Source organism: Phoca vitulina, unplaced genomic scaffold (assembly GCF_004348235.1).
Source record: "Phoca vitulina isolate PV1807 unplaced genomic scaffold, GSC_HSeal_1.0 scaffold66, whole genome shotgun sequence".
Lineage (NCBI taxonomy): Eukaryota > Metazoa > Chordata > Mammalia > Carnivora > Phocidae > Phoca > Phoca vitulina.
In genome coordinates, this window is record NW_022589769.1 from 4421914 (window position 1) to 4445643 (window position 23730).

Sequence of the window (23730 nt, forward strand, 5' to 3'; positions counted from 1 at the left end):
AATACCTGGGCACATGAGTGGTGGTGTTAATAGAACTTGGGAAGGCAGGAGGAGCAGATTTGGAAAGAAAAATACGAGATTCTTTTTCAGTATTTTGAGCTTTAAATTCCAGGGGCACATCCAGGATCTGGACCGTGGAAGAGAAGGTTCTTGAAGGAAAGAAGGAAGTTTGGAAGTCATGGGACGGTTATAGCTGTGGATGGATGAGCGTGCACAAAGTAGGACAGAGGAGGAGCAGGGCTGTGCAGAGCCCCGCGGTTCGGGAACAGGAGGAAAAGAGCCACTGTCAGAGCCTGAGAAGTAGTCGGGGATGCATAAGGAAACCGGGAGGGTGTTGTGTTCCCTCTGGAGGAACGGAGATGCGAGGACGGGGTGAGAGTACGTCCATCCTGAGGAAGTTGGGAAGACGTACTGATAAGGCCATGCTCTGGGCAGGTGGGTCACACTGAGCTCACAGAAAGCCGTTTCAGTGGAAGGATTATGAGCCGTGTCAGAGGTAGAGGAAAGACGGAATGTGGGCATGTTGTCACCTTTACCAGGAGGGCAAATGAAATAAATGACAGTGTTTTCGTGTCCCAGGCAATTTGTTACAGTCTCAGTTCTTTCACCACCGAGGATAGCGTAATGACAGTGCCTCATCTCTCTAGCGGCATTTTTGGTTTCTCCACAGATTGAACGTCCACAGCCTCACGTGACTTTGGGTCCCCAGCGCCCACCGCTGAGTTCACAGGGCGAGCTGAGGCGGGGGAGACGGACGTGAGACCCGCCGTGTGAGCGGCATTGTCGGGTGCCGCGTAGACGCGGGCGGCTCACAAACTCACAGGACAGCAGTAGTAAGAGTTCTTCTCCAGAGTCAATGCCCTACCCGGCCCTGGTAAGACCTGCTCATTCCTCCAGAACCGGGGGTACACACAGGGCCAGCCTGGCACGCGGAGAACAGACCCTTGCTCCCAGCGTGGCTCTTCCTGGTCCACGTCTTCATTCCCTCCTCCCGGAGCTGTCTTTGTGCTTCCCATGTGCTCGTAATACAGTGCTCGGCTTCCTGTCCTTTCCCCCCTCCCTCCCTTTTGTCCTTTCGTCGTGAGTGCTGGTTCTCCGGAATTGTTAAAGAGGACTTCAATGAGACGGCATCTACCTGCATAGCGCCCAGCACACACATAATAGCACAAGACTTGCCCTTAGCTGAAAATACTATAATTAAATGGATCGGAGATGAAATGTGCATCTTAGGCACTGAAAGAGGGAAGGAGGCAGTGCACCTGCGTTCAGGCAGGGGAGAACTGGCTGGTTAGTCAAGACATTGTTACTAGACTCGTTTTTTTCAGGCACCTATCGGGGAAGAGAAAGCAGGAGAGCAGCGAAGCCGCCAGGGGCAGTTAGGGGGTCTCCGGCAGCTGTAGGGCCAGGTGGGCACCACGGGCACGCCGGGTCACTCAGGCTTGCGGCATACACCGGCCCCTCCTTGGACAGGACTTAAGAAGAAAATTTTGTAATCCATTCAGCCTCAGAGGAATTACATTCCTTGAGGAATGTCATATTCTGGCCAATCTGAAAACTGATTTCTAGACTTCTGCAAAACAGATTACCAGTACCAGTTGTCTCTTAGCATGGAAGATCAGCAGCTGACAAGTTCTTGGAGGACTGTGTTCTTTGAACCAACACCCGTATATAACTGCTGGGTGTTGTAACAGTTTAGCCCATCTTTACTCAAATTAGGAAGGTTTTCAGTAGCCGCTGTGAAGTATCATGCTAGGTCATCAATAAAGGGTCAGTAAAAGAACTTTTAAAAGTTATTCATGGGGCGTCTGGGTGGCTCAGTCGTTAGAGCATCTGCCTTCGGCTCAGGTCATGATCCCAGGGTCCTGGGATCGAGCCCCACATTGGGCTCCCTGCTCAGCGGGAAGCCTGCTTCTCCCTTTCCCACTCCCCCTGCTTGTGTTCCCTCTCTCGCTGTGTCTCTGTCAAAGAAATAAATAAAATCTTAAAAAAAAAAAAAAAAAGTTATTCCTGAAGGTAATTAAATAAAGTAAGTCAACTGAACAAGATAAAAAAAATAGGACTTGGTCCTGAGGTTGGAAGGAGTTTGATCAGTAGAGGTATGAGTCCGGTTAATTTGCCCTGGCTACACATGGCTAGTCAAAGGGTCACAGTGGAGAAAGCATTCAGGATAGTGATCACAAGGGAGCTCGTGTCATTTCACCTTTTAGGAGGACTAAATGATCTGTTTGGCAATAAAAGATAAAAAGAAAAGAAACTTTTCTGTCCGATTTATTTATTTGCATTTCTAATGATAATTCAAAGAAGGTTGTATTTGTAACCAAGATACAGAATCCTAATTGGGAAACAAAATTAAATCTCCCTTCAAGGAGGGATAAAAAAAAATTCTGGGATATTCATAAAATAGACTGTTACTCCACGATAGAGAATAAACTACTGATAGACACAACGGAATTAATCTCGAAAACATGTTGCTTGAGAGAAGACAGTTGGGTGCATAGGGATTCTATTTATGTGGCGTTCGAACCCAGGCAAAAAGAATGTATGACAGAACAGTGGTCACCTTGGCTGGAAGAAGGAATGGGTTGGAAAGGGACAGAACGGAACTTTTTGGGGTGATGAAAATGTTCTGTATGTTGATGTGGGTGTCTACATAATTTTACCCACTCGACAAACTCATTGTAAGCTTAAGTTATGTGCATTTCACTGTATGCAAATTTTGCCTTGATAAAAAACTCTCCTTTTGTACACAAGTTCTGTCTGCTGGAAATGCTTTACAAATAGTAATTACTCCTAAGAATCCAATTCTTTCAAAATTTCTTGATCCTAAAATTTGGTCTTTGCCAGGGAAATAACAAAGCTGGTAATGGAGATTGCTTCCATTCTCCGTAACTTGTGAAGCCTGTGAGCAAACACAAAGTGCTTGAGGACTGCACTCTTATTCCATTAAAAGGGGTGAAATCACCATAGTAAGTCTCAATCTAAATATAATCACACAATAAAGATTGCAAAACAAATTAAATATATAATTTTCCCCACGGTTTCCTCTCTAGCTAAGCTGTTTTACCAGTAGACTTGGATGACCAGTAGCCTCTTAACTCAAACCGGAGAATAGAACTATTTTGGTGAAAATGCCTTAAAATTAAAACTCATATAAATCGTTAAATTTTAACTCCCTTTACTGTTTATTCTTTGTATATTTGGGCATGATCATTTCCACTGAAATGAAATGTTTAAGAGCTCAGAAGTGGGATGGGTTAAGAAAACGTGCTACTAACATTAAATGTGACAACCGTGCACACTGAGAGGGAAAAGTTTTTGCCTAATTTGTAACAGAAGGATCATATCATAAAAAATAGTAATTGATGGGGCACCCGGCTGGCTCCGTCGACAGAGCATGTGCCTTGATCTCAGGATCATGAGTTCAACCCCACGTCGGGCGTGGAGCCCACTTACTTAAAAAAAAAAAAAAAGGTCTTGTTAAAAAAAAAAACAGTAATTGGTAACTGAATAGCAAAAAGCACACTTGTCAGCCATGAGATTTTTGTTTCCTTGTTTTACCTAATCTGTTTCTAGCAGTATACATAGGAAAATATTTCATGCAAGGAATTTGGGCACACAGAGCCTAACAAAAATTTCACTTTTAAGACTGAATTTAGAGGCTGAATATAAGGAAACAAAAAAACTTGCCACTGAAGTACATGACTTTTACACTTCTTCATATATCACCTAAATGGCCATAAATGGCCAGAGACTTAAAATAACCTTGTCACTAAAAAAGTTAAATAAAAAATATTTTTCGGAACCAGTTTTTTCCCATGGCCAAAGAGACTATCTTTTTTCTTTAAGGTCTTTATAAATTCAAAAAATATCGTTAACTTGGCCATCATTTATTCTAAATCGGGTCTGTAGTTCTTCACTATAAAGCTCCAGTGTCCGAGGTATTGATCCTACTTTTCTGCTTTAAGATGCATCGACAGAAAGAACCTTGTCTGAAATCGCATCCATGGGTGGGCCTGATGTGTAAGATCCCCTCCTGTCTTTTCCCCGCCCCAATACAGTGTGGCTGATGCCCAAACACGTTTAGAGCACAGTCACTTAAGAGAAGAGTGTGGTTAACTCATGTGGTTAATCACAAGCCACTTACTTAGAACTTTTATAGTATGAACCCCTGCTTCGATAGCAAGCTTGCTGACAAGCTGTAAGCAAAGACGCCGCTGAATGGCAAACACCTTTACTGCAGACTGATCGCCAAGAACTCAAACTCATGGGAGTAAAAGGAGGACCCAGGAATGTACTGCTGCCAGCCAGCCCACTAACCACTGTGTAATACTGCCTCTGTTTACCATTCATTTCTTGTCCTGGCACATTTAAGTATTTGGTTTTTTTTTTTTTTTTTTAGATTTTTATACAGAGAGAGAAAGAGCATGAGCAGGGGGACTGGCAGAGGGACAGGGAGAAGCGGACTCCCCCCCCGAGCCAGGAGCCAGACGTGGGGCTCAATGCCAGGACTCTGGGATCATGACCTGGGCCAAAGGCAGACAGCAGATGCTTAACCATCTGAGCCACCCAGGTGCCCCAAGTATTTGGTTTCTTGTTCATTATTAAAAATCCTGAATAGAGAGGGTAGTACGTCTGACAGAATCCCTGATGTCTCCACAACTCTCTCATATAAAGCCAGATACTATGATACGGCTATTAAGCACCTCTAACTTCCTGTGTAGTTGCTGTTGTTAAGACTCAGTCACCTATGGGGCGCCTGGGTGGCTCAGCCCGTTAAGCCTCTGACTCTGGGTTTCAGCTCAGGCTGTGAACTTGGTCCTGGGATCGAGCCCCGCATCGGGCTCCGCATTCAGTGGGGAGTCTGCTTCTCTGCCTCTCCCCTCCCCACCCCCTGCTTGCACGAGCTCTCTCACTCTCTCAAATCAATCTTAAAAATGCTGCCGGTACCTGACCCAGAAATCGAGGACTGGACAGAGGCTGGACAGAGGCACTCAGGGCATGCAACAATTATACAGGCGATTGTAAACAGACAGACAAATCCTTCAAAAGGGAAGATGACAATTTTTATTGTTATTACAAAAGCAAATTCTTTTAACTTCAGTCATTGGAATAATTGCAAGAGCGGCTAAGGGCTTCATCCTCACAGGCACCAATTCAGGCACAGTAGGTAGCTACAAATCATAAGAAAAAGGTTTCTTTACCTCGGATTCCCACAGTTCCTACCTAGAGCATTCTGCCATGCTTTGGAATTAAGTTAAAAACCCCAGCAGAGCTACTCAGTTCCCTTGAATTCTCTGGTTTAAAAAAAAAAAAGAGAGCGAGCGAGCTAGGTATTGACCTACGCTGTTCTAGTAAAAACTAGTCACTGAGTCCTGGCCTGAGAGGGATCCACATTTCCTTTAGAACAGAACAAACTAGTTAACAAAGAGGTGAGTCGATTTACGAGAGCCCAGTGGGAGTCCTTAAAGTACGCAGACCTTCCGGGCTCCCACCTCAGTCACAGAAAGCAGGTGGATGGCGCGGAGCTCTGCTCCAGCACGCTCTTCCCGGGCAGCAGGAAAGGAGGTAGCAGGGGCTTGGGCTGACATCTGGAGCACTAAGCTAATGTGCCTGGCGGAGGGGAGCCTCAGGAAGCACAAAACGTCATTCTACCTTTGCTGCCCACAAACCTGAGGTTTCCGTGTTAAGTTTTACAGGGCGCAGTGGCACATGTGTGTCGAGGCAGGGAAGACCGTTCCCAGGCTGGGGCTTGCCTGAGAAATCCTAATTTTCTGCCTCATCAGACGTGGTGCCGACGTGCTCTTCCCTTATTACGTTAGAGAACGTAAAGGTTCTAATGTCCACTCACACCTCCGGGCCCTTATCACATGCCCTAGTAAACAACTCGGCTAGCATATTACTGTTTCAAGGAAGCATAGGATTAGAGGTATGTGAAAAGTGTATTTATTGAAGGGAAGACTCAGTATGTTCCAGGATACTGAAAATCAAGAATATCCTGGAACCCAAACCATCACAAGTTGAACCAATCTACCTGACCTGAATTCTGGCAGTAAACATTGGTTCAAATGGAATCCACTGAACTATCACAGGAAAATAAAAACAGTCCCTATTCCACTTACTAGGAAATCTAATATAACCAACTGACTGCTAAATTTAAACCTAGTATTTTGAGTTGTGCACGTGTAATTACATTTATTTATTTAACAAGCTGCTGCCATGGCAAGATCTCTAAAGAAACAAAGCATGAATGTATCAGGTGGCATCTTGCTAGAATCAGTAAAAACTTAGCGGGAGGAAATGGTGGAAGCCATGTTATCTGGAGACACAAAACGTCCCCTAAATCCTGCTGATGGCGGCCTACCGCACACGGGTCTGTGACAGGATCTGTGGCACAGCTGACTCTGGTAAGGTCACCAGAACTGTGACAATGAGTTTCAAAGGTTCAGAGTTGCCTGATGTTGAGAGCTGTCGTAAAAACTACTTGCCCCTTGACTACCTGAATCTGTCCCCAAACCCACGAAGCCCCCATTCACGTGGTGGCGGTCTGTGAGGAAGTCCGTGCCATCGAGAAGAGGAGCTGAAGTGCCGCCCTGGGGGACAGTCGTCACAGACCGCGGGGTAGTGACACTTGTGACTAGTCTTCCCGAAGATGCCAGGGAGTTTAGCTGATTTTTCTCAGGAGTTCATCATGGAAGTTTTTAACCATAGGTTGGCCTTTTTCTTGGGTTGCAAAACTGCATCTGTTTGAAAGCGTGACCCAAAATATCTGCGGCACTTGAGCTGAGGGTGCCGGGGCCTTCCGGGGGCACCCCCTGCGAAGTCCATCCCACACCGAAAACGCAGTTCTTGTCGCTGAGGGAACTAGCAGACAAGGACAAGCTACCTCTTGTTACAGTGAACCACCTGTACTTATACAATTTACAAAGTTTTTACATTCAATTATCACATATTTCAAGACTTTCAGTTCAAAACAAACAAATATACATGGGCTTAAGTATTCAAGAACACTTTACTATTTGTCACTTAATTTCATGGCAATACATACTCAGTCCAACTCTTTTGGTTTGATTTTACATTGATTTTCACTGGATAAGTCCTTTTTGCAAATTAAAAACAAGAAATAGATGCTATATTTTCCCCTCTCCCACAGTAAGGTTTAAAGTGGCAATTACTTCAGATGTTCATTTCAACAATACCTTCTTCTCAATTCAGTTCATTAATTTAAAAAACTATAAATAATCTAGCATGAAAGTTGTATACAGAACATTAATGTAAAAAGATGCAAAGTAAGTTATGACTAATATATCTATGCTAAAGCCAGAGGAAAAAACGTTTGGGTCCGTATTATCCTAATGTGCGGCCAGTCACCCTGTTCCGTTCGCACTGTCAGCCACACCCACACACTCGGGGGGCGCCGAACGACAGCATAGGACCCCGCACTGCTCTGCAGAGCCCAGCATCACACGCTGCCAGTCCCCACCAGACACGCATTTCCTCATCCCAATCACTAGCCAGGGTGACCAGGAGTTTAAAATGCACCAACTCTGAGTGAATACTTCCCAAAGAACTTCCAAGTCCATATTTAACAATGTGGTTTCTTTTAAATGATTAGATCATCGTTTGCACAAATTTGTAAAAGAATCCAATGAAATCTTTATTTCATAATGACATTTGTATTCATTAGCTCTTCTATTTTGGAGGTGGGCCCTTGACAGTTGGTATCCATGTCGTTTTGCTGAAGAGTCTTGGCAACATGCACGTAATATTCTAAAAGTGTAAATGTTTTAATAGCAAACAAACTGGTTTTTAAAAATATGCTCAATTTAAAAATGGAAATCTATTTTTGGAAATAATTTCAGTAACTCTTGAGCTTTTAAAGATTCCTTAAAATCCAAGCAATTGCTATTTTGTTCCTATTACCTTGGAAGTACAAAAAGAGTTGTATGTACTGATTAAAGCTCCCGTAGTTCCCAGAAAAATAAAAGCCCAGAGATTTGCTGACATAATAAAATTTAGCTAAATTTCATGCAATTTAATAGCCATGAGTATAGTTATAGGAAGCTGTAGGACAGTAACTTTGCTCTGTCCATACGATATATAGCCTCATTCATAAAATCAATGGTAATTCTATAGTTAAGAGAACAGGATTAGATTAAGTTTTATATAAAGCTTTGTGACTGGAAATACAGTCTGACTAGGCTTTTCTTTTCTGAGGGAAGGGACATGTCATTAAATATACAATTACAAAGTATCTTATTTAGAGATAAACCACAATCTAAAAGAGGCCGAGTCTTTGATAAATGGCAACAACCCTCAAAATCAAGGGGGGCTTCCAATAAACCCAGAAAGTGGCTCTTCATTTCCCATTTATTCTCATTAAAAATTTCAAAGTCATGACAGTTACAGTAGAAAGTCAGCCTTCAATCTAAAAACCACCACAGTACTCCACTGTGGTTCATCCAAATAACAGTTTAGCAAATTTCAGCTTTACATTTAAGAAAACAGTCAATTTCAAATAACTGAGAAAAACTTCGATACTGTGCTTGATTCTACTTATCACTGTTAACTTTAGTCTGTGCAGATTCGGATGGTTCTAAATATGTGTTCCTTTCGTGGCTGGATGAGATTTAGCTTTAAACCAGCAAGGATCGTCCAACCTTTAAAATTACTGGTACAAATAGGAAACGGGAGTAATCTGCAGAACTGGCACTTGCAATGGATACAGTTTTCATACTAGATGCATGCAGCTCTTATAAATACTAAAGGAGGCATTTTTGCCAGGTCTCAACATGCTTTCTTTATTGCAAATCCCACTAATTTAATGAGTTAATGGAATTTTCTGTAGGGGTACAATTTCATTACGCTTTACTTATAAAAACTACAGCACGCTGCTCTTTTACTTTAAAACAACTTACTGTGTTTAAGAAATCACGGTGAATATATAAATTGGCAGAAAAGAGCCAGCAGACCTACTACTAAAGCAGTGTCCCAGCTCCATAAAGGTTATTTACTGGACGTACGCATTAACCATTTAAGGAAGTGGTCAAACTAATTCTTTCTTGTAATACAAACTTGCACATCGTTTGGAAATGCCTCATTTAAAGTAGTGGATAGGGAAAGAGTTTAGAAAAGTCCAAGTCATAAAATGTAGTCAATTACTTGGTAAGTTAAAAAGCTAATGCAACAATGTTACATCCAGATAAAAAACGTTATTCAAAAGCAATTCAAATACCGAAAAGGATTTCAAATTGAATATTTTATTAACATGGTAGTTGTCTGTAACATGTGCACACACTCGCACACTCAGAATCATCTGCCTGGGGGAAAAAAGACTAAGTATGCCTAAGGGGAAAATGAAAAATAAAAAAATTCCTGTAAGTTTTCATTATTATAGGCAATTATGTCCACATCACTTACAAAGCTATTGCCAAATCTGTCCAAGGAAGCAGTTTGGGAGGGGAAGGAAAAAAATCTGGGGGGAAATTCAACAGTGGCATAGCAGAGCTCTCAATATGAGAAAGCTGACACAATGTGGACTTTTGCTGTGGATTTCTGTCTTTGCAAAATATGGGGAGAAGTTTGTCAATGGGCAGAAAACAAAGAGAAGGCGGTGTGAAGTAGGCTTTTGCAGTCAATTTTCCTCACAGTATTGTGCAGGGTCATCAAGAAAATGCTTAGTCTTTCTCTGGAACCAGTTTCAGAACTTTTCCAATTGCAATGGTTTTACCTAGAAATGAAATTAAAACAAAAAAACAAAAAAAACAAAAAAACAGAAACAAAAACCCTTTTTCAGTAGTTAACAGCAAAGCTATGTGAGGTATTCAAGCTTATTATTTTAAATCATAAAATTATTTTTCACAATGTAAATTACTAATTAACTGGCTTTACCACCAAAGGTGTGATTTCTGATTAAGTAGTCTTAATAAGTGGGTCTTTAGAGGATGGGTGGAGTTGAAAAGAAACTTAATCATTTCCTGTATCATAAACCTAAGCCTGGACAAGTAAAATGTGGAATATCTGTACCACGGGATACTATTTGGCAATATAAAGGAACGAATTACAAAGAATACATGTTACAACGTGGTTGAACCTCAAAAACATGCCAAGTGAAATAAACTAGACACTAAAGACCACAAATTGTATGATTCTATTTATATGGCATGTCCCAAAAAGGCAAACAGAAAGATCTGTGGTTGGCTAGGGATAGGAACACCAAGTGACTGTAAACAGGTATAAGGGTTTTTTTAGATGTTCCAAATGTTCTAAAATTAGACTGTGGCGATGGCTGTGCAACCCTGTAAATAGACTAAAATTCATTATACCGTACACTTAAAACAAGTCCATTTCAAGGTGCATGAGTGAAAATAAAGCTGTGAAGAGGGATTCTCAGTCCTATTATAAGGGGTACAAATCCTACAAGGTCATGTGAAAAACCTAAAACCAAGCTACTCTTTAGGAAAAAACAGTTAAACATTCTTGCTACATTAACTTCTTGGGTCCACCCGATTTTGTCAGTTTCTAATTGGTAACTAAGATTCTCATTTTGTTATGTTAATAGGACAAACCCAAGTAACCAGGTTCACTATTACCAAGAAGAATTAAGTAAGACTTCAAAATACAGTGAATACTCTCTATACAGATTCCTCTGAAGTAAGGTTCAGGAAGAGCTGTATTCACCATCACATCCCCAGTGCCTGTCACAGCTCCCGATGTGCAGGAGACACACAGTACGTTTTCTATCGAACAGAACTGGAACGAACATGCGAGGTGCCGATGCTATATTTCAAGTGAACCACCGTGTTTTATGTAAAGTTTTCCACACTCTTAAAATAGTTATCTGAGTTAGAAATATTAATGACCCAGAGAAACATTTAATAAGAGCCACTTTGTTTTCATGCTACCAAAGAGTTTCATGGTCACAAGATTCACTCAGAACTAGGCAGAAATGGACACCCACACCAAAAAATTGACATTAAACCTCTATAAAAATCAGGTGCTGAAAGACCATCAAGGTATGTGTCCCTTTCATGCCCCCTATATCAGTGTAGTGAATGTTTGTCATATTTGATTTCAAGAGTTCTACTTCAGAGGCTTATACGGTGAAAACCTGCCATACAGGGTTGAGCCCTTCAAGACGGGCTTTAATCACACATATTACAAAAGATTTCATCATAGAAATGTCTCATTTAGTAAATAAAATAACTCTCAAAGCCCACTACTTGCAAAGTATCAAAATTAAGATTCTTCATCTACAGCATACTGCCACAATGCATGGTCAGTTCTGCCCATTCAATCCACTCAACTCATAAACCACTTGTTACAGGAACACACTATAGACACGCACCCAAGTTTTCTATGAACTTGTGGTGCGCGCCGTGCTTGGACGGAACAAGCTCCACATCCCAGAGATGCTACTAGGCATCAGTGTAAAGGCTTACCCTCATCTCTTAAGGTAAAGCGCCCCATCTGAGGGAAGTCTTTAAAGGTCTCAAGGCAGATGGTTCCCGCTGTCCTTAAGCGAGCGATGCATACTTGATCTTGTTTCACAAAACGGGGTCGAGTCTTACTTTTTTCTCCTGATTTTTTGTCTACCAAGCAGATTAAGGCCTATCCAAGAAAAAAGGATGAGTTCAGAGCGCCAAATAAGAGAACCTTTAAGACAAGGAGTGCAGGGTGCCTAGGTGGCTCAGTTAGTTAAGCGACTGCCTTCACCGCAGGTCATGATCCTGGAGTCCCCGGATCGAGCCCCGCATCAGCTCCCTGCTCAGCGGGGAGTCTGCTTCTCCCTCTGACCCTTCCCCCTTCTCATGCTCTCTCTCTCTCAAATAAATAAACAAAATTTAAAAAAATAAAATCTTATAAAAAGTTAAAAAAAAAAGACAAGGATGCAAATAAGAGTACATCGCTGTTGCCGATGAGAAATGATCAAGACAGTCTTCAAACGTCTTCAAACACATACACAAACAAAAACCCCAATTAGCTTAATTATCAATTAATGAAGACTCACTGTTATTTCGACTTCCTCAATACAGGTGTGAATATGCAGCACCGCATTATAACCTGGGCAGATGATGGATTTGTGCTCTATAATCACTATCTGTCAAACAAAAAAATTCACATCTTTATCCCTGGGGTAAAGAAAGAACTGCACGTTCCCCAGTGCCATATAGTCGTACCACAATAGGGAACCTACCACCTCCAGCTGTTTTTGAGTTAGAAGTGCTGGGTCAGGTCGCCTGATAGCCAAACATGAACTCTGTTATCCTTACCCTACTGATCTTCTTGGCCAGACCCAAACTTTAGAAACAGAGCAGGCAGACTAATTCTGGAGAAGCTTTTCCTCCATCCTCCCCAAGGATTTACAGTAATCACTGCCACTATAGCTACTTTGGTTTGGTTTGGTTCCAGATGTGAACTGCTCATAATTTTATCCAATTCTCATTATCTAAGGTCCAGTAAAAGTAAACAACCTTGTACCCAGCATCAAAATCTAATTTATCATCATAGCTTGTAACAGAACTCAAAATTCTGTGAGCTACACTGTCATTCTTCTGCGGAAGTCAGGTTGCTAATAACAGAAAAATTGTGTTTTCCTGTGTGGAAAGTTACTTACTCTGAATGAGCAGACACACCCTAATTTCCAGGGCAACTGTGCTCTATTTACAAGGAAAGACACTTTGAGCAAAATACAAGTTATTATTAACAGGAGATCAAAAATAAAAAGGAACTTGGGATGCTTGGCTGGTTCAGCCAGTAGAGCATGGGACTCAATTTCAGGGTCATGAGTTCAAGCCCTACGTTAGGCGTGGAGCCTACTTCAAAAATAAATAAATAGATAAATAAAAATAAAAACGAACTTACAAAGAATATCACCTCTTAAAGACCTCATGTGTGTGAGATATACATCATGGTTGTTGTGGTATGTATGATTTAGTCTATTTCAATACACACAATGGCATGTCACCAATAACCAGGATAAAAGGCATTTAAATTCTAATTCCACTTAGACAGTAAAGATCACTAAGACAATTACAGTAATAAGTTTACCTGGGCATCAAATGTGCGTCCAGAATGACAAAGATTATTAGGATCACAAAGTATGAATCCTGGAAGAATCTCCTCCTCTTCAATTCCTTTCAGTCTGATTTTGAGGTTTTCACCTGGGGCTACAGAATCAGTTTCTACATCATCGGAAAGGATTCCAAGAACTTCCACATTGTGCTTAAGAAAAAAAAAAAAAAAGCAGCAAACAATCAAACCCAAGACTGGGGGTTTTCTGACACATTCACTGCATAGCAGAACATAAAATGATCTGTTCACTTAAAGAGACTTGCAAGTCACATTTTTCTGAGGTTGTAGATTAGCCAAAACACTTATTTGAATATAAAACTTTATTACAGTTGTATGACATGAATTTAATGAAAGTCATATCCTAGAAGTATAAACTGCCAATTAAAATATTCATCAGCTTTTTAGGACATCCTAATAATTTCCAAACTGAACACAGTATAAACTAGCATTTGCCTTTTTTACCTTTTCAAAATTAAAACATTAAATCTAACATTTGGATTTTAATTTTATGAATGTCGTTCTTATTATGATTAAATTCTAGGATTTAATGGGCACAACTTCTATTAACTATCAACCCCAAATATTTGAAGAGCGTGCTTCTCAAAAGATATTTAAACAATTAAGCTTTAAAAGAATACTATTTAATGGGTACAGGGTTTCCTTTTGGGGTGATGAAAATGTTCTAGAACTTGATAGTGGTGATGGCTGTGAAGGTACTAATGATAAAATTTACATTTTACCAGTTATTTAAAAAAGTGCATAGAGATGGGAGAAAATGTTAAAAGCAATACCCACAAGCATTCCCTTATTTTACTTCTTTTATGCCCTTGGAAATTCCTATTTTTAAAACATATACCACAAACCAAAGTAACAGCCCTCAAAACAAAATAAACTATCTCATGCTGGTAGATAAATGGTGGAGAATCCAGCATCTGTTATGTTCCACATCAGAACTCCACAGACTGTCACTTGCTAAACTCTAGTAAACTCTCCGCTCTCCACCAATAATGGCCCCCTTTCCCAAAAGGCAGCTTACACCTTATTGATACCTGTTGAAATTCATCCCAAGAAGTAAAAGAGCCATATTTATTAGCTAAATTCTTTCCAGTAACAGGACAAAAGGGCAGAAACCAGCAGTCCCACCGTAACAACTAAGCAAGTACTGTAAACTACTTTTGCCCAAATAATCCAGTATAACAAACCCTCTTCTCCAAATGTGGTCTTCTCTGGCTAAATACAAAGGAGCTAGTCTAATCTTTAATTAATCCATAATTTCAAAAATTATGACTGAGACCAACAAATTCTCTTGGTTTATGAAAGGTGGTAAGGATTTTGTCTGTTCTAAGTACCTCAAAGAAGTGGAATCATAGGGGTGCCTGGGTGGTGCAGTCAGTTAAGCAACTGACTCTTGGTTTCGGCTCAGGTCATGATCTCAGGGTCGTGAGATCGAGCCCTGCGCTGGGCTCCACGCTCAGCACAGAATCTGCTTAAGACTCTCTCTCCTTCTCTGCCCACCCCCAAAATAAATAAATAAATCTTTAAAAAAAAAAGGTGGAATCATACATTATTTTTTTTGTGACTGGTTTATTAATTCACTTAGCACAATGCCCTAGAAGTTCATCATATTGTAGAATGTATCAGAATTTCCTTCCTTTTAAGGCTGAATAATATTCCATTGTATGGCTATATCACATTCTGTTTATCTACTCATCCATCAGTGGACACGATAGGTTGCTTCCCCATTAAAGCTTTTGTAAATAATGCTGCTATGAACATCGGTTCTTCAAGGCTGGCTTTCCATTCTTTTGGGCTCATATCCTGAGGTGGAATTGCTGGATCATATAATTTTCTATTTTTAAATTTTTTTGAGGAAACATCATGTTTTCCACAGCAGCTGTGCAGTTTTACATTCTCACCCACAGTGTACAAGGGTTCTGATTTCTCCATATCCTTACCAACATCTGTTATTTTGGGTTTTTTTGATGGGTGTGAGGTGTTATTTCGTTGTGGCTTTGATTTGCATTCCCCTAATGATTAGTGATGAGATCTTTTCATGTGCTTGTTGGCCATTTGCACATCTTCTTTGGAGAAATGTTTCAGTCCCTTGCTCATTTTTTAGTCAGGTTGTTCTATTTTGTCGTTGAGTTGCAGTTCTTGATATAGTCTGGATTTAGCCCCTTATCAGATTTATGATATACAATTACTTTCTCCCATTTCGTAGGCTACCTACCCATTAATTTTTTAATGTAAGATAGTCTGGCATCTGTGCCTTCTGAAATATTTAACTCCGTTCCACTGAGCCTCAGCAGGACTAACGGGAATGGAGTCTTCAAAGCTTGCCTCCAGCTGCAGGTGAGGCTACGCTGACCTGTGCTGTCACCTGTATAAAGTCCCAGCTCCCACAGAGAAGCTGTGACTAGTCTAGCCTGGCACCCAGTCCACCTGCTGATACTGAATTGTACTTTTCTTTCTATTGTGGTAGAACACTCACAAAATTTACCTTTTATAACCATTTTACATTGTACAATTCAGTGGCATCTAGATGGCATTCAAGATACCGTAAAACCAACACCAGCATCTAGTTCCAAAGTGTCCTCATCATCCCAAAAGGAAACTCTGTGCCCTTCACTCAAGTCACTCCCCATTCTTCAACCCCCTAGGCTTTTGCAACCACCAATCTGCCTTCTATTACCACGACCAAACTACTTCTGTAACTGCTCTGAGATAGGATTCATGATGAACAGACTCCGTGCTGAGTGTAGAGCCCGATGCAGGACTGGATCCCATGACCCCGAGATCGTGACGCGAGCCAAAATGAAGAGTCAGACACTCAAACCGACTGAGCCACCCAGACGCCCCATTAATTCTGAGGTTCCAATGACTGAGGCCTACTTTCCTACCTAAATATCTTTGAAGCTGTTAGAGAAAGCCCCACTGGAAAACAGGTAACAGTTTCTCAAGTATCATGTCTGTAATTATCAGCAACTGAACAGCCAGAAATAACACAAAGGAAGAGTTCATGGAGACTTTACGTGTTTTAATGAAACCCTCTCCAATAATAAACAAATTACAAAAAGGCAGGAAGAAAGAATTAAGAAAAGACCCATTTATGATAAAGGCACATTCTCTTCTCTCAAAACAGATTACAAGTATAGACTGGGCACATTTTATAGTAACCAGTATAACAATAAAGCAGGGGCATGTGGGTGGCTCAGTTGGTTGAGCATCTGACTTTGGCTCAGGTCATGTTTTCGGAGTCCTGGGATCGAGCCCTACGTCAGACTCCCTGCTCAGGGGGGAGTCCACTGGTCTCTCTCCCTCTGCCCTCCCCCAACTTGTGTTTTCTTTCTCTCTCTCTCAAATGGATAAATAAAATCTTTTAAAAAAATTAAAAAAAAATTTTTTTTTAAGATTTTATTTATCCATTTGAGACACAGAGATAGAGAGAGAGAGAGAGAGAGAGAAAGCGTGAGCAGGGAGAGAGGCAGAGGGAGAGGGAGAAGCAGGCTCCTCGCCAAGCCAGGAGCCTGATGTGGGGCTCGATCCCAGGACCCTGGGATCATGACCCAAGCCGAAGGCAGATGCTTAACCATCTGAGCCACCCAGGCGCCCCTAAAATTTTTTTTTAATTAAAAAAAAAAAAAGAAAGCAAATTATATCATGATTAAACCTGAATTTTCATCCTGGGTTCACTTGCTAATAGAAATGTGTTAACAGAAAGAAGTCACTTAACCACTCCAGGGCTCTACTTGCTTCTGGTGGAAGAATGCAGATAAAGCTCTCTTGAGGATACATCTTTTAGCTCTCACGTGGTACGAATACTGGCTCTTCCCCATTTGTCACTGGGTAACTACAACACCTCATCTTCTGTACTAAATTTTGTACTTGATATTAGTAAAACATAATCCTGGATTTTAAGTTTCTTTTAGTGGAAATCCCTACATTTTTGAAAAGTTCTAACTCTTTGCTAATATTTTTAAGAGAAATCTAAATGAGAAAGAGCATTACTAATTCTTACCTTGTTTGGCATCATCACAAGCTGCTGGCCTTTACAAATAGATCCTGATTCCAGCTTTCCCAGGACCACAGTGCCCATATCCTGTTTAAATTTGAAATAAAAAAAACCAAGTGGTAGACTTTAATTACTATTCTACAAATTCAACATCCCAAAGTGAAATCTTATGGGGCTTACTCAGAAAATCTTTAGTTCAAGTGGCAGAATGGTTAGGATTAATCTTAAACACAGGATATTTAAAAAAATATATCCTCTGTCATCAGCATATGTGCAATTACAATACTAAGTAAGTGTGCCGAAGATCTTTAAAAAAAAAAAAAAAAAAGGCACGGTACCAGAAACAGCACAAAATTTTACATATTGAAGATCTCCGTTATTTGTTTAAATTCCAGTTCTCTCAAAAATCTCTGAGCCTGCTTCCTCATGTATAAAATTGGAAAAATACTTGTTTAAGATATTTAGCATGGAGCTAATGAAAGAATTATTTGAGGAGGTCAAAACATTATATACCGGGGCGCCTGGGTGGCTCAGTTGGTTGAGCCTCTGCTTTCAGCTCAGGTCATGATCCCAGGGTCCTGGGATCGAGCCCCGCATTGGGCTCCCTGCTCAGTGGGGAGCCTGCTTCTCCCTCTCCCTCTATCTACTGCTCTGCCTACTTGAGCTTTCTCTGTCAAATAAATAAATAAAACTTAAAAAAAAAAAATTTATATACCGATAAAACTTTTTTAAAAATCAAGTTGAAAATCCAGTTAAAAATAATGAAGCTTATCTTTTTAAAGACTAGTGGCCAGTGTTGGCGAGGCTACGGTAAAACCAACACTCCTACACTGCTGGTAGTACTTCGGAAGGCTGCTGGTCAATACCCATCAACTTTAACGTGCAAATCCTGAGTCTAGTAGTTTTACTTGTATGACTTTCTCTCTCAAAAATGATCACTGGCTCATTGGGAAAACAGCTTAAATAAACTAGGCTGGTTGATTAAATTACGATCCATCCACAACACTAAATAACATACGGCCATTAAGAAAGAGACATTTATGCTACGCTGTTAATTATTAGGATTGTTTTGTAACTTAAAACACAAAGCAATGATTTTCCCTCCCATAAATCCCAATCTCTTGAACATCTTGGGTACCTTGTACTTATCCACAATTGGCAGCCTGATTGGTCCGTCAACTGATCTATTGAAGTTTGGCAAATTATCCAGATAGGGAATAAACGGTAATCCACTGAGAACATAACAATATCCATTAAAGAGAATCAACATAAATATCAAAATTTTAAGATTGTAACTTTATGTGAAAAACACAGTTATAATACTTTCATTCTACCCAGATACTCTTCTCATCAACCCATTTATCTGGTTCATCCCCTTCATTCCTCAGAAAATTAAAAATATTAACAAAATAGTCCTATATAAATATAATGAAAAAGCTTCCCCATAAATTTAGTTTATTAAGATTGAGAAAAACAGTTTAGGGGCGCCTGGGTGGCTCAGTCGTTTAAGCGTCTGCCTTCGGCTCAGGTCATGGTCCCAGGGTCCTGGGATGGAGCCCAGCGTCAGGCTCCCTGCTCCGCGGGAGGCCTGCTTCTCCCTCTCCCACTCCCCTTGCTTGTGTTTCCTCTCTCGCTGTGTCTCTCTCTGTCAAATAAATAAATAAATAAAATCTTAAAAAAAAAAAAGGAAAGAAAAATATTTTATAGCAAATGGCCTATATTTTTTTTGGAGAGTGAGCGGAGGGGGAGAAGGAGAGAGGGCATCTTAAGCAGGCTCCACTCCACGCACAATATGAGTCCCATCTCACAACCTTGAGATCATAACCTGAGCCGAAGTCAAGAGTCGAGACCCTTAACCAACTAAGCCACCCAAGTGTCCCTAAAATGACTATATTCTATTACTTAATTCTTATGGACTTTTCCAGCTCTCAAATCAGAATTCTATAAAATAATTTCCCCTTTAAAACTACAGTACATGAACTGGGAGGTTTACTACTGCCAAGATAGCAATGCTCCCCAAATTCATCTATGGATTCAGTACAATCCCCATTAAAATCCCAGCTGCCTTTTGGCACAAATTGACAAGCTGATCCTAATGTTCATAACGGAAATTCAAGGGACCCAGAATAGCCAAAACAATCTTGGAAAAAAAGAACAAAATTTAAAGACTCACACTTCCCAATTTGAAAACTCACAAAGCTATAGTAATCAAGACTGCTCTGTATCTCTGTCTCTCTGACAAATGAATTTAAAAAATCTTAAAAAAAAAAAAAAAAAGGAAAAAGAAAAAAACTTTACCTAACAAAAAAAAGTTTTTAAGATATTCTTTCAAAATGAAATACACATCTAAATGTAAGAGCTAAAACTATAACAACCTTAGAAGAAAATAATATGGCTACGTCTTCATGACCGAATTAGGCAATGTTTTCCTAGGTACGACACCGAAAGCACAACCAACAAAAGAAAAATAAACGGAATTCATCAAAATTAAAACCTCTTGTGCCTCAAAGGATACCATCAAGAAAGTGAAAAGAGAGTAACAAGAAGACAACCCAATTAAAAAATGAGCGACGGTCATGGTATTTTTAAAGCCACAGTTACTTACAGTCTGTGTTTTCAAAAATGACTAACAAAGACATAAAGTTTTTCTAAAAGGAAGAAAAGGTTACTTACGTGTACCAAGGACAGAAATCTGATTGCTCTTTAAGATTTGCTCCAGTCAGTCCTGAGCAGGGCATAAAGTGAATGTCCTTTTTGGGATTGAAGCCAACTTTTTTCAAAAATGGCACTAGTTTCTCTTTACATTCTTCATATCTATGAATATTTATAAGTAACTCAATTGTAATATAAATCAAGTGAACTCTAGTCTCATTATTAAACAAATTAAGGTTTCAGAAAAACCCCAGGGGGAAAAAAAGCATAGGGTAGCAAAACCATCTTTTATTCCGCTCCCAAGCCTGTAAAAACTAGTATGACGGCAAAGCTCACCTCTCATTGCTCCAATTGACCGTTGGATCATCCATCTTATTAATAAGCACAATCAAGTGCTTCACACCTGCTGTCTTTGCCAACATTGCATGTTCTCTCGTCTGTCCGCCCTTTTCAAATCCAGTTTCAAACTCTCCCTTCCTTGCAGAGATGACCTATTCCAAGAAATCCACAGTTTATTCTTATGTACTCAGGTATACCTCTTGAGCAGTTAAACAGCTTTCCTTTCAGTTTTATCAGAAGCTTTTTGCAAGAAAATAAAAGTAAATAACCTGCATGCTTTTGAATGTCACAATGTCTAAACGGCTTAAGATTTTGGTAAATGTTTCTTCTGATCCCCCCAATGTTCCAAAACCTAGTATGCCTTTATATTTTGCAATTCAAACATGTATGTGATTCAGTGCTGGTATAGTGACAAAGCAAACAAAAACAACCCTGCAAAATGACTGAGACCTTGAGAAAAAATCATTTCTTACTCAGCTTTGTACCACAGCACATGTGGTATGTACAAAGTGGACCAAGCTTGGCATTTAGTAGACACTAAGTTCTGACATGGTCATAGGTAATAGCACCGGTATAGAGAAAAGATGAAAGATGTTTTCCTAAGTGAATCCAATTATAAAGATTTCTTGAGCAGATGGATGAGACAAAAATGAAATTTGCGACTGTATATTATAGCTCACTGCAACCTCAATTTTAGCTTTTAGAGGATAAACTCAAATACTTAACATTGAAGCGGGGCTGCTAACAAATACACAGGTGAATTGGAAAGATCTTACTTACCAATACAGCCAAATCAGCTTGAGAAGCACCACCTATCATATTTGGAACAAAACTCTTGTGGCCAGGGGCATCCAGAATTGTGAAATGCTTCTTTTCTGTTTCAAAATAGGCACGGCCCACTTCTACTGTTTTACCCTTGTCTCGTTCTTCCTGATTTGTATCTAAGGCCCAAGATAAATACCTGAAATAAGTTTAAAATAAAGTTAATATTGCTAAGAACATAAGGTTTTAAGATATTCTTCTACCATTAAAGGTGTAATGATGACATCCAGCTTTATGTCCAGCATACATTTAAATCATGAACAGGACAGGGGCGCCTGGGTGGCTCAGTTGGTTAGGCATCTGTCTTCAGCTCAGGTCATGGTCCCGAGGTCCTGGGATCGAGCCCCATGTCGGGCTCCCTGCTCAGCGGGGAGTCTGATTCTCCTCTCCCTGTGCTCCTACCCCCTGCTTGTGCTTGCTTTCTGTCAATTAAATAAATAAAATCTTAAAAAAAATAATGATAAATCATGAACAGGACAGTTGGCTCAGTCAGTGGAGCATGCAACTCTTGATCTTGGGGTTGTGAGTTTGAGCCCCATGTTGGGTGCAAAGATTATTTAAAAATTTAAAAAAAAAAATCTTTAAAAAAAATCACGAGTAGAACTGGATAGAAATGAAAATCAAGAGAATAAAATTTGTATTACTGTGATTCAAACACTTGGAGCTTTTACAAATATCCAGTCAATTACAGGCATCCCCTGATTTTTTAAAGTTCATGTTATGCCACTTCGCTTTTACAAAAGACCTATGTCAGAAAAAATTTAAAAATTAAAAATAAATAAACAAATAAATACCTACATTAGTATCTGTTTTTGCTAACTGAAAGATAGCTGAAGAGGATTTTTTGGTGTTTTTTTAAAGATTTTATCTATTTATTTTATTGAGAGAGAGTGAGCGCACAAACAGGGGGAGGGGCAGGGTGAAGACGGAGAGAACCTGAAGCAGTCCCCCCACTGAGTGCAGAGCTGGATGCAGGGCTCAATCCCAGGACCCTGAGATCATGACCTGAGCTGAAACTGAGAGTTGGGGAGTGTTTAGTATGTTTAGTGTTTGTTCTGCAACGAGCTGTCACAGAGCCAGTGCTGAGTGGCGACAGTGACGCCCTCAAGCCCTTCCAGCTTTCCCTAGGCGCAGCGTCTGCATCGAGCCACCGTCACTTTGAACTGTGTCGGTGAGCATCTATGCTTTACCTCCATTTATTTGGTGCATCCGTTAGCAAGATGAGCCCTAAGGTATCAGAAAAGCCTAAGAGAGACTATTCTCTGGGTCTGGGAATGCTCAAAAATTTTTCCATATAAATTAATGACGATTGCTTCTTTGCTTTATGCCATTTTGGTTTACAAAAGTTTCAAAGGAATGCTTTGCTCTTGGATAGCAGGGAAATTCTGTGTGTGTGTATGTATGTATATGAGGCTCCTTACTAGGCATGGAGCCCAACGGAAGGCTTGAACTCACAACCCTGAGAGCAAGACCTGAGATGAGATCAAGAATCAGACACTCTGGGGCACCTGGGTGGCTCAGTCAGTTAAACGTCTGCCTTCAGGGGGCGTCTGGGTGGCTCAGTCATGGGGGCGCCTGGGTGGCTCAGTCGTTAAGCATCTGCCTTCGGCTCAGGTCATGATCCCAGGGTCCTGGGATCGAGCCCCGCATCGGGCTCCCTGCTCCTCGGGAAGCCTGCTGCTCCCTCTCCCACTCCCCCTGCCTGTGTTCCCTCTCTCGCTGTGTCTCTGTCAAATAAATAAATAAAATCTTTAAAAACAAAAACAACGTCTGCCTTCAGCTCAGGTCATGATCCCAAGGTGCTGGGATCACTTCTGCATAGTGCTCCCTTGCTCGGCAGGGAGTCTGCTTCTCCCTCTCCCTCTGCTTGCACTCCCCCCTGCATGTCCTTGCAAGCACGGGCGCTCTCTCTCTCTCTCTGTGTCAAATAAATAAAATCTTTAAAAAAAAGTCGGACACTCAACTGACTGAGCCACCCAGGTACCTCAACCCTGTATATATTCTTTTTTTTTTTTTTTAAAGATTTTTATGTATTTATTTATTTCAGAGATACAGAGAGAGAGAGCATGAGCAGGAGGAAGGGCAGAAGGAGACACAAACTCCCTGCTAAGCAGGGAGCCTGAGGTGGGGCTCGATCCTGGGACTCCAGGATCATGACCCGTGCTGACAGCAGACACTCAACCGACTGAGCCACCCAAGCACCCCAAACCTGTATATATTCTGTAAGCAAACTGTATTTATGAAAAGAAGCTGACGACATACACAGAAAGACCACTTTGTACCAATGCCAATACGACTGTGAGCTTTTATAATCATCTGGCACAAAGTATAATTCAAATAATGGCTATCTAAGGATATTTTTCAAAAGTGAAAGCCAGTAACCACCATTTGGGAGGAAGGGTTACCTGCTAAAAATTATTTCAGTATTTCTTTGCCATATGAAAATGCTTTATGTAAGTTCAAACCATCTAGAATAGTAGGTGTTAATTTAGATGACCTCATCATCTGTATTAAATAGTATGTAATCCATTTTTTTAGTATAACATTGTTGATCTTTTCCCTTAATACAGAGGAATACAATTTAAAAACAACAACAAAACAAAAACCATGAATGTCCCAGTCAAATCTTAACTTTAAAAAAAAGATTAGAAAGAAAAAGAAATTGACCCCTTCTCTCACCACTCAAAGGCAACCCACTGTCAATAATTCTGTCCATTCTTTTTATCTTTCCTGTGTTTATTTACATCATTAATGATCATATCCTAAGTACTATCATGTCACCTGCTTTCTCCTCAAATTCCACTATAACTTAAGTTCTACTTCTGGTTATTATA

At 40.4% G+C, this 23730-nt stretch overlaps 1 protein-coding gene across 2 annotated transcripts in view; it reads right to left on the minus strand.

Moving 5' to 3' along the window:
* Positions 1 to 5041: 5041 nt before the first annotated feature.
* Positions 5042 to 23730, minus strand: part of GSPT1 (G1 to S phase transition 1) — a 37754-nt gene continuing 19065 nt past the window's right edge. For both annotated transcript variants that reach the window (XM_032392181.1, XM_032392179.1), the window contains exons 7-15: positions 20855 to 21035; positions 20072 to 20226; positions 19757 to 19897; positions 18222 to 18315; positions 17090 to 17170; positions 13048 to 13221; positions 12008 to 12097; positions 11439 to 11607; positions 5042 to 9727 (exon numbers count right to left, since the gene is read on the minus strand). In XM_032392181.1, the coding sequence (XP_032248072.1) occupies positions 9675 to 9727; positions 11439 to 11607; positions 12008 to 12097; positions 13048 to 13221; positions 17090 to 17170; positions 18222 to 18315; positions 19757 to 19897; positions 20072 to 20226; positions 20855 to 21035 (1138 nt within the window). In that variant the 3' untranslated portion in view covers positions 5042 to 9674. The remainder of the gene's footprint in view (positions 9728 to 11438; positions 11608 to 12007; positions 12098 to 13047; positions 13222 to 17089; positions 17171 to 18221; positions 18316 to 19756; positions 19898 to 20071; positions 20227 to 20854; positions 21036 to 23730) is intronic.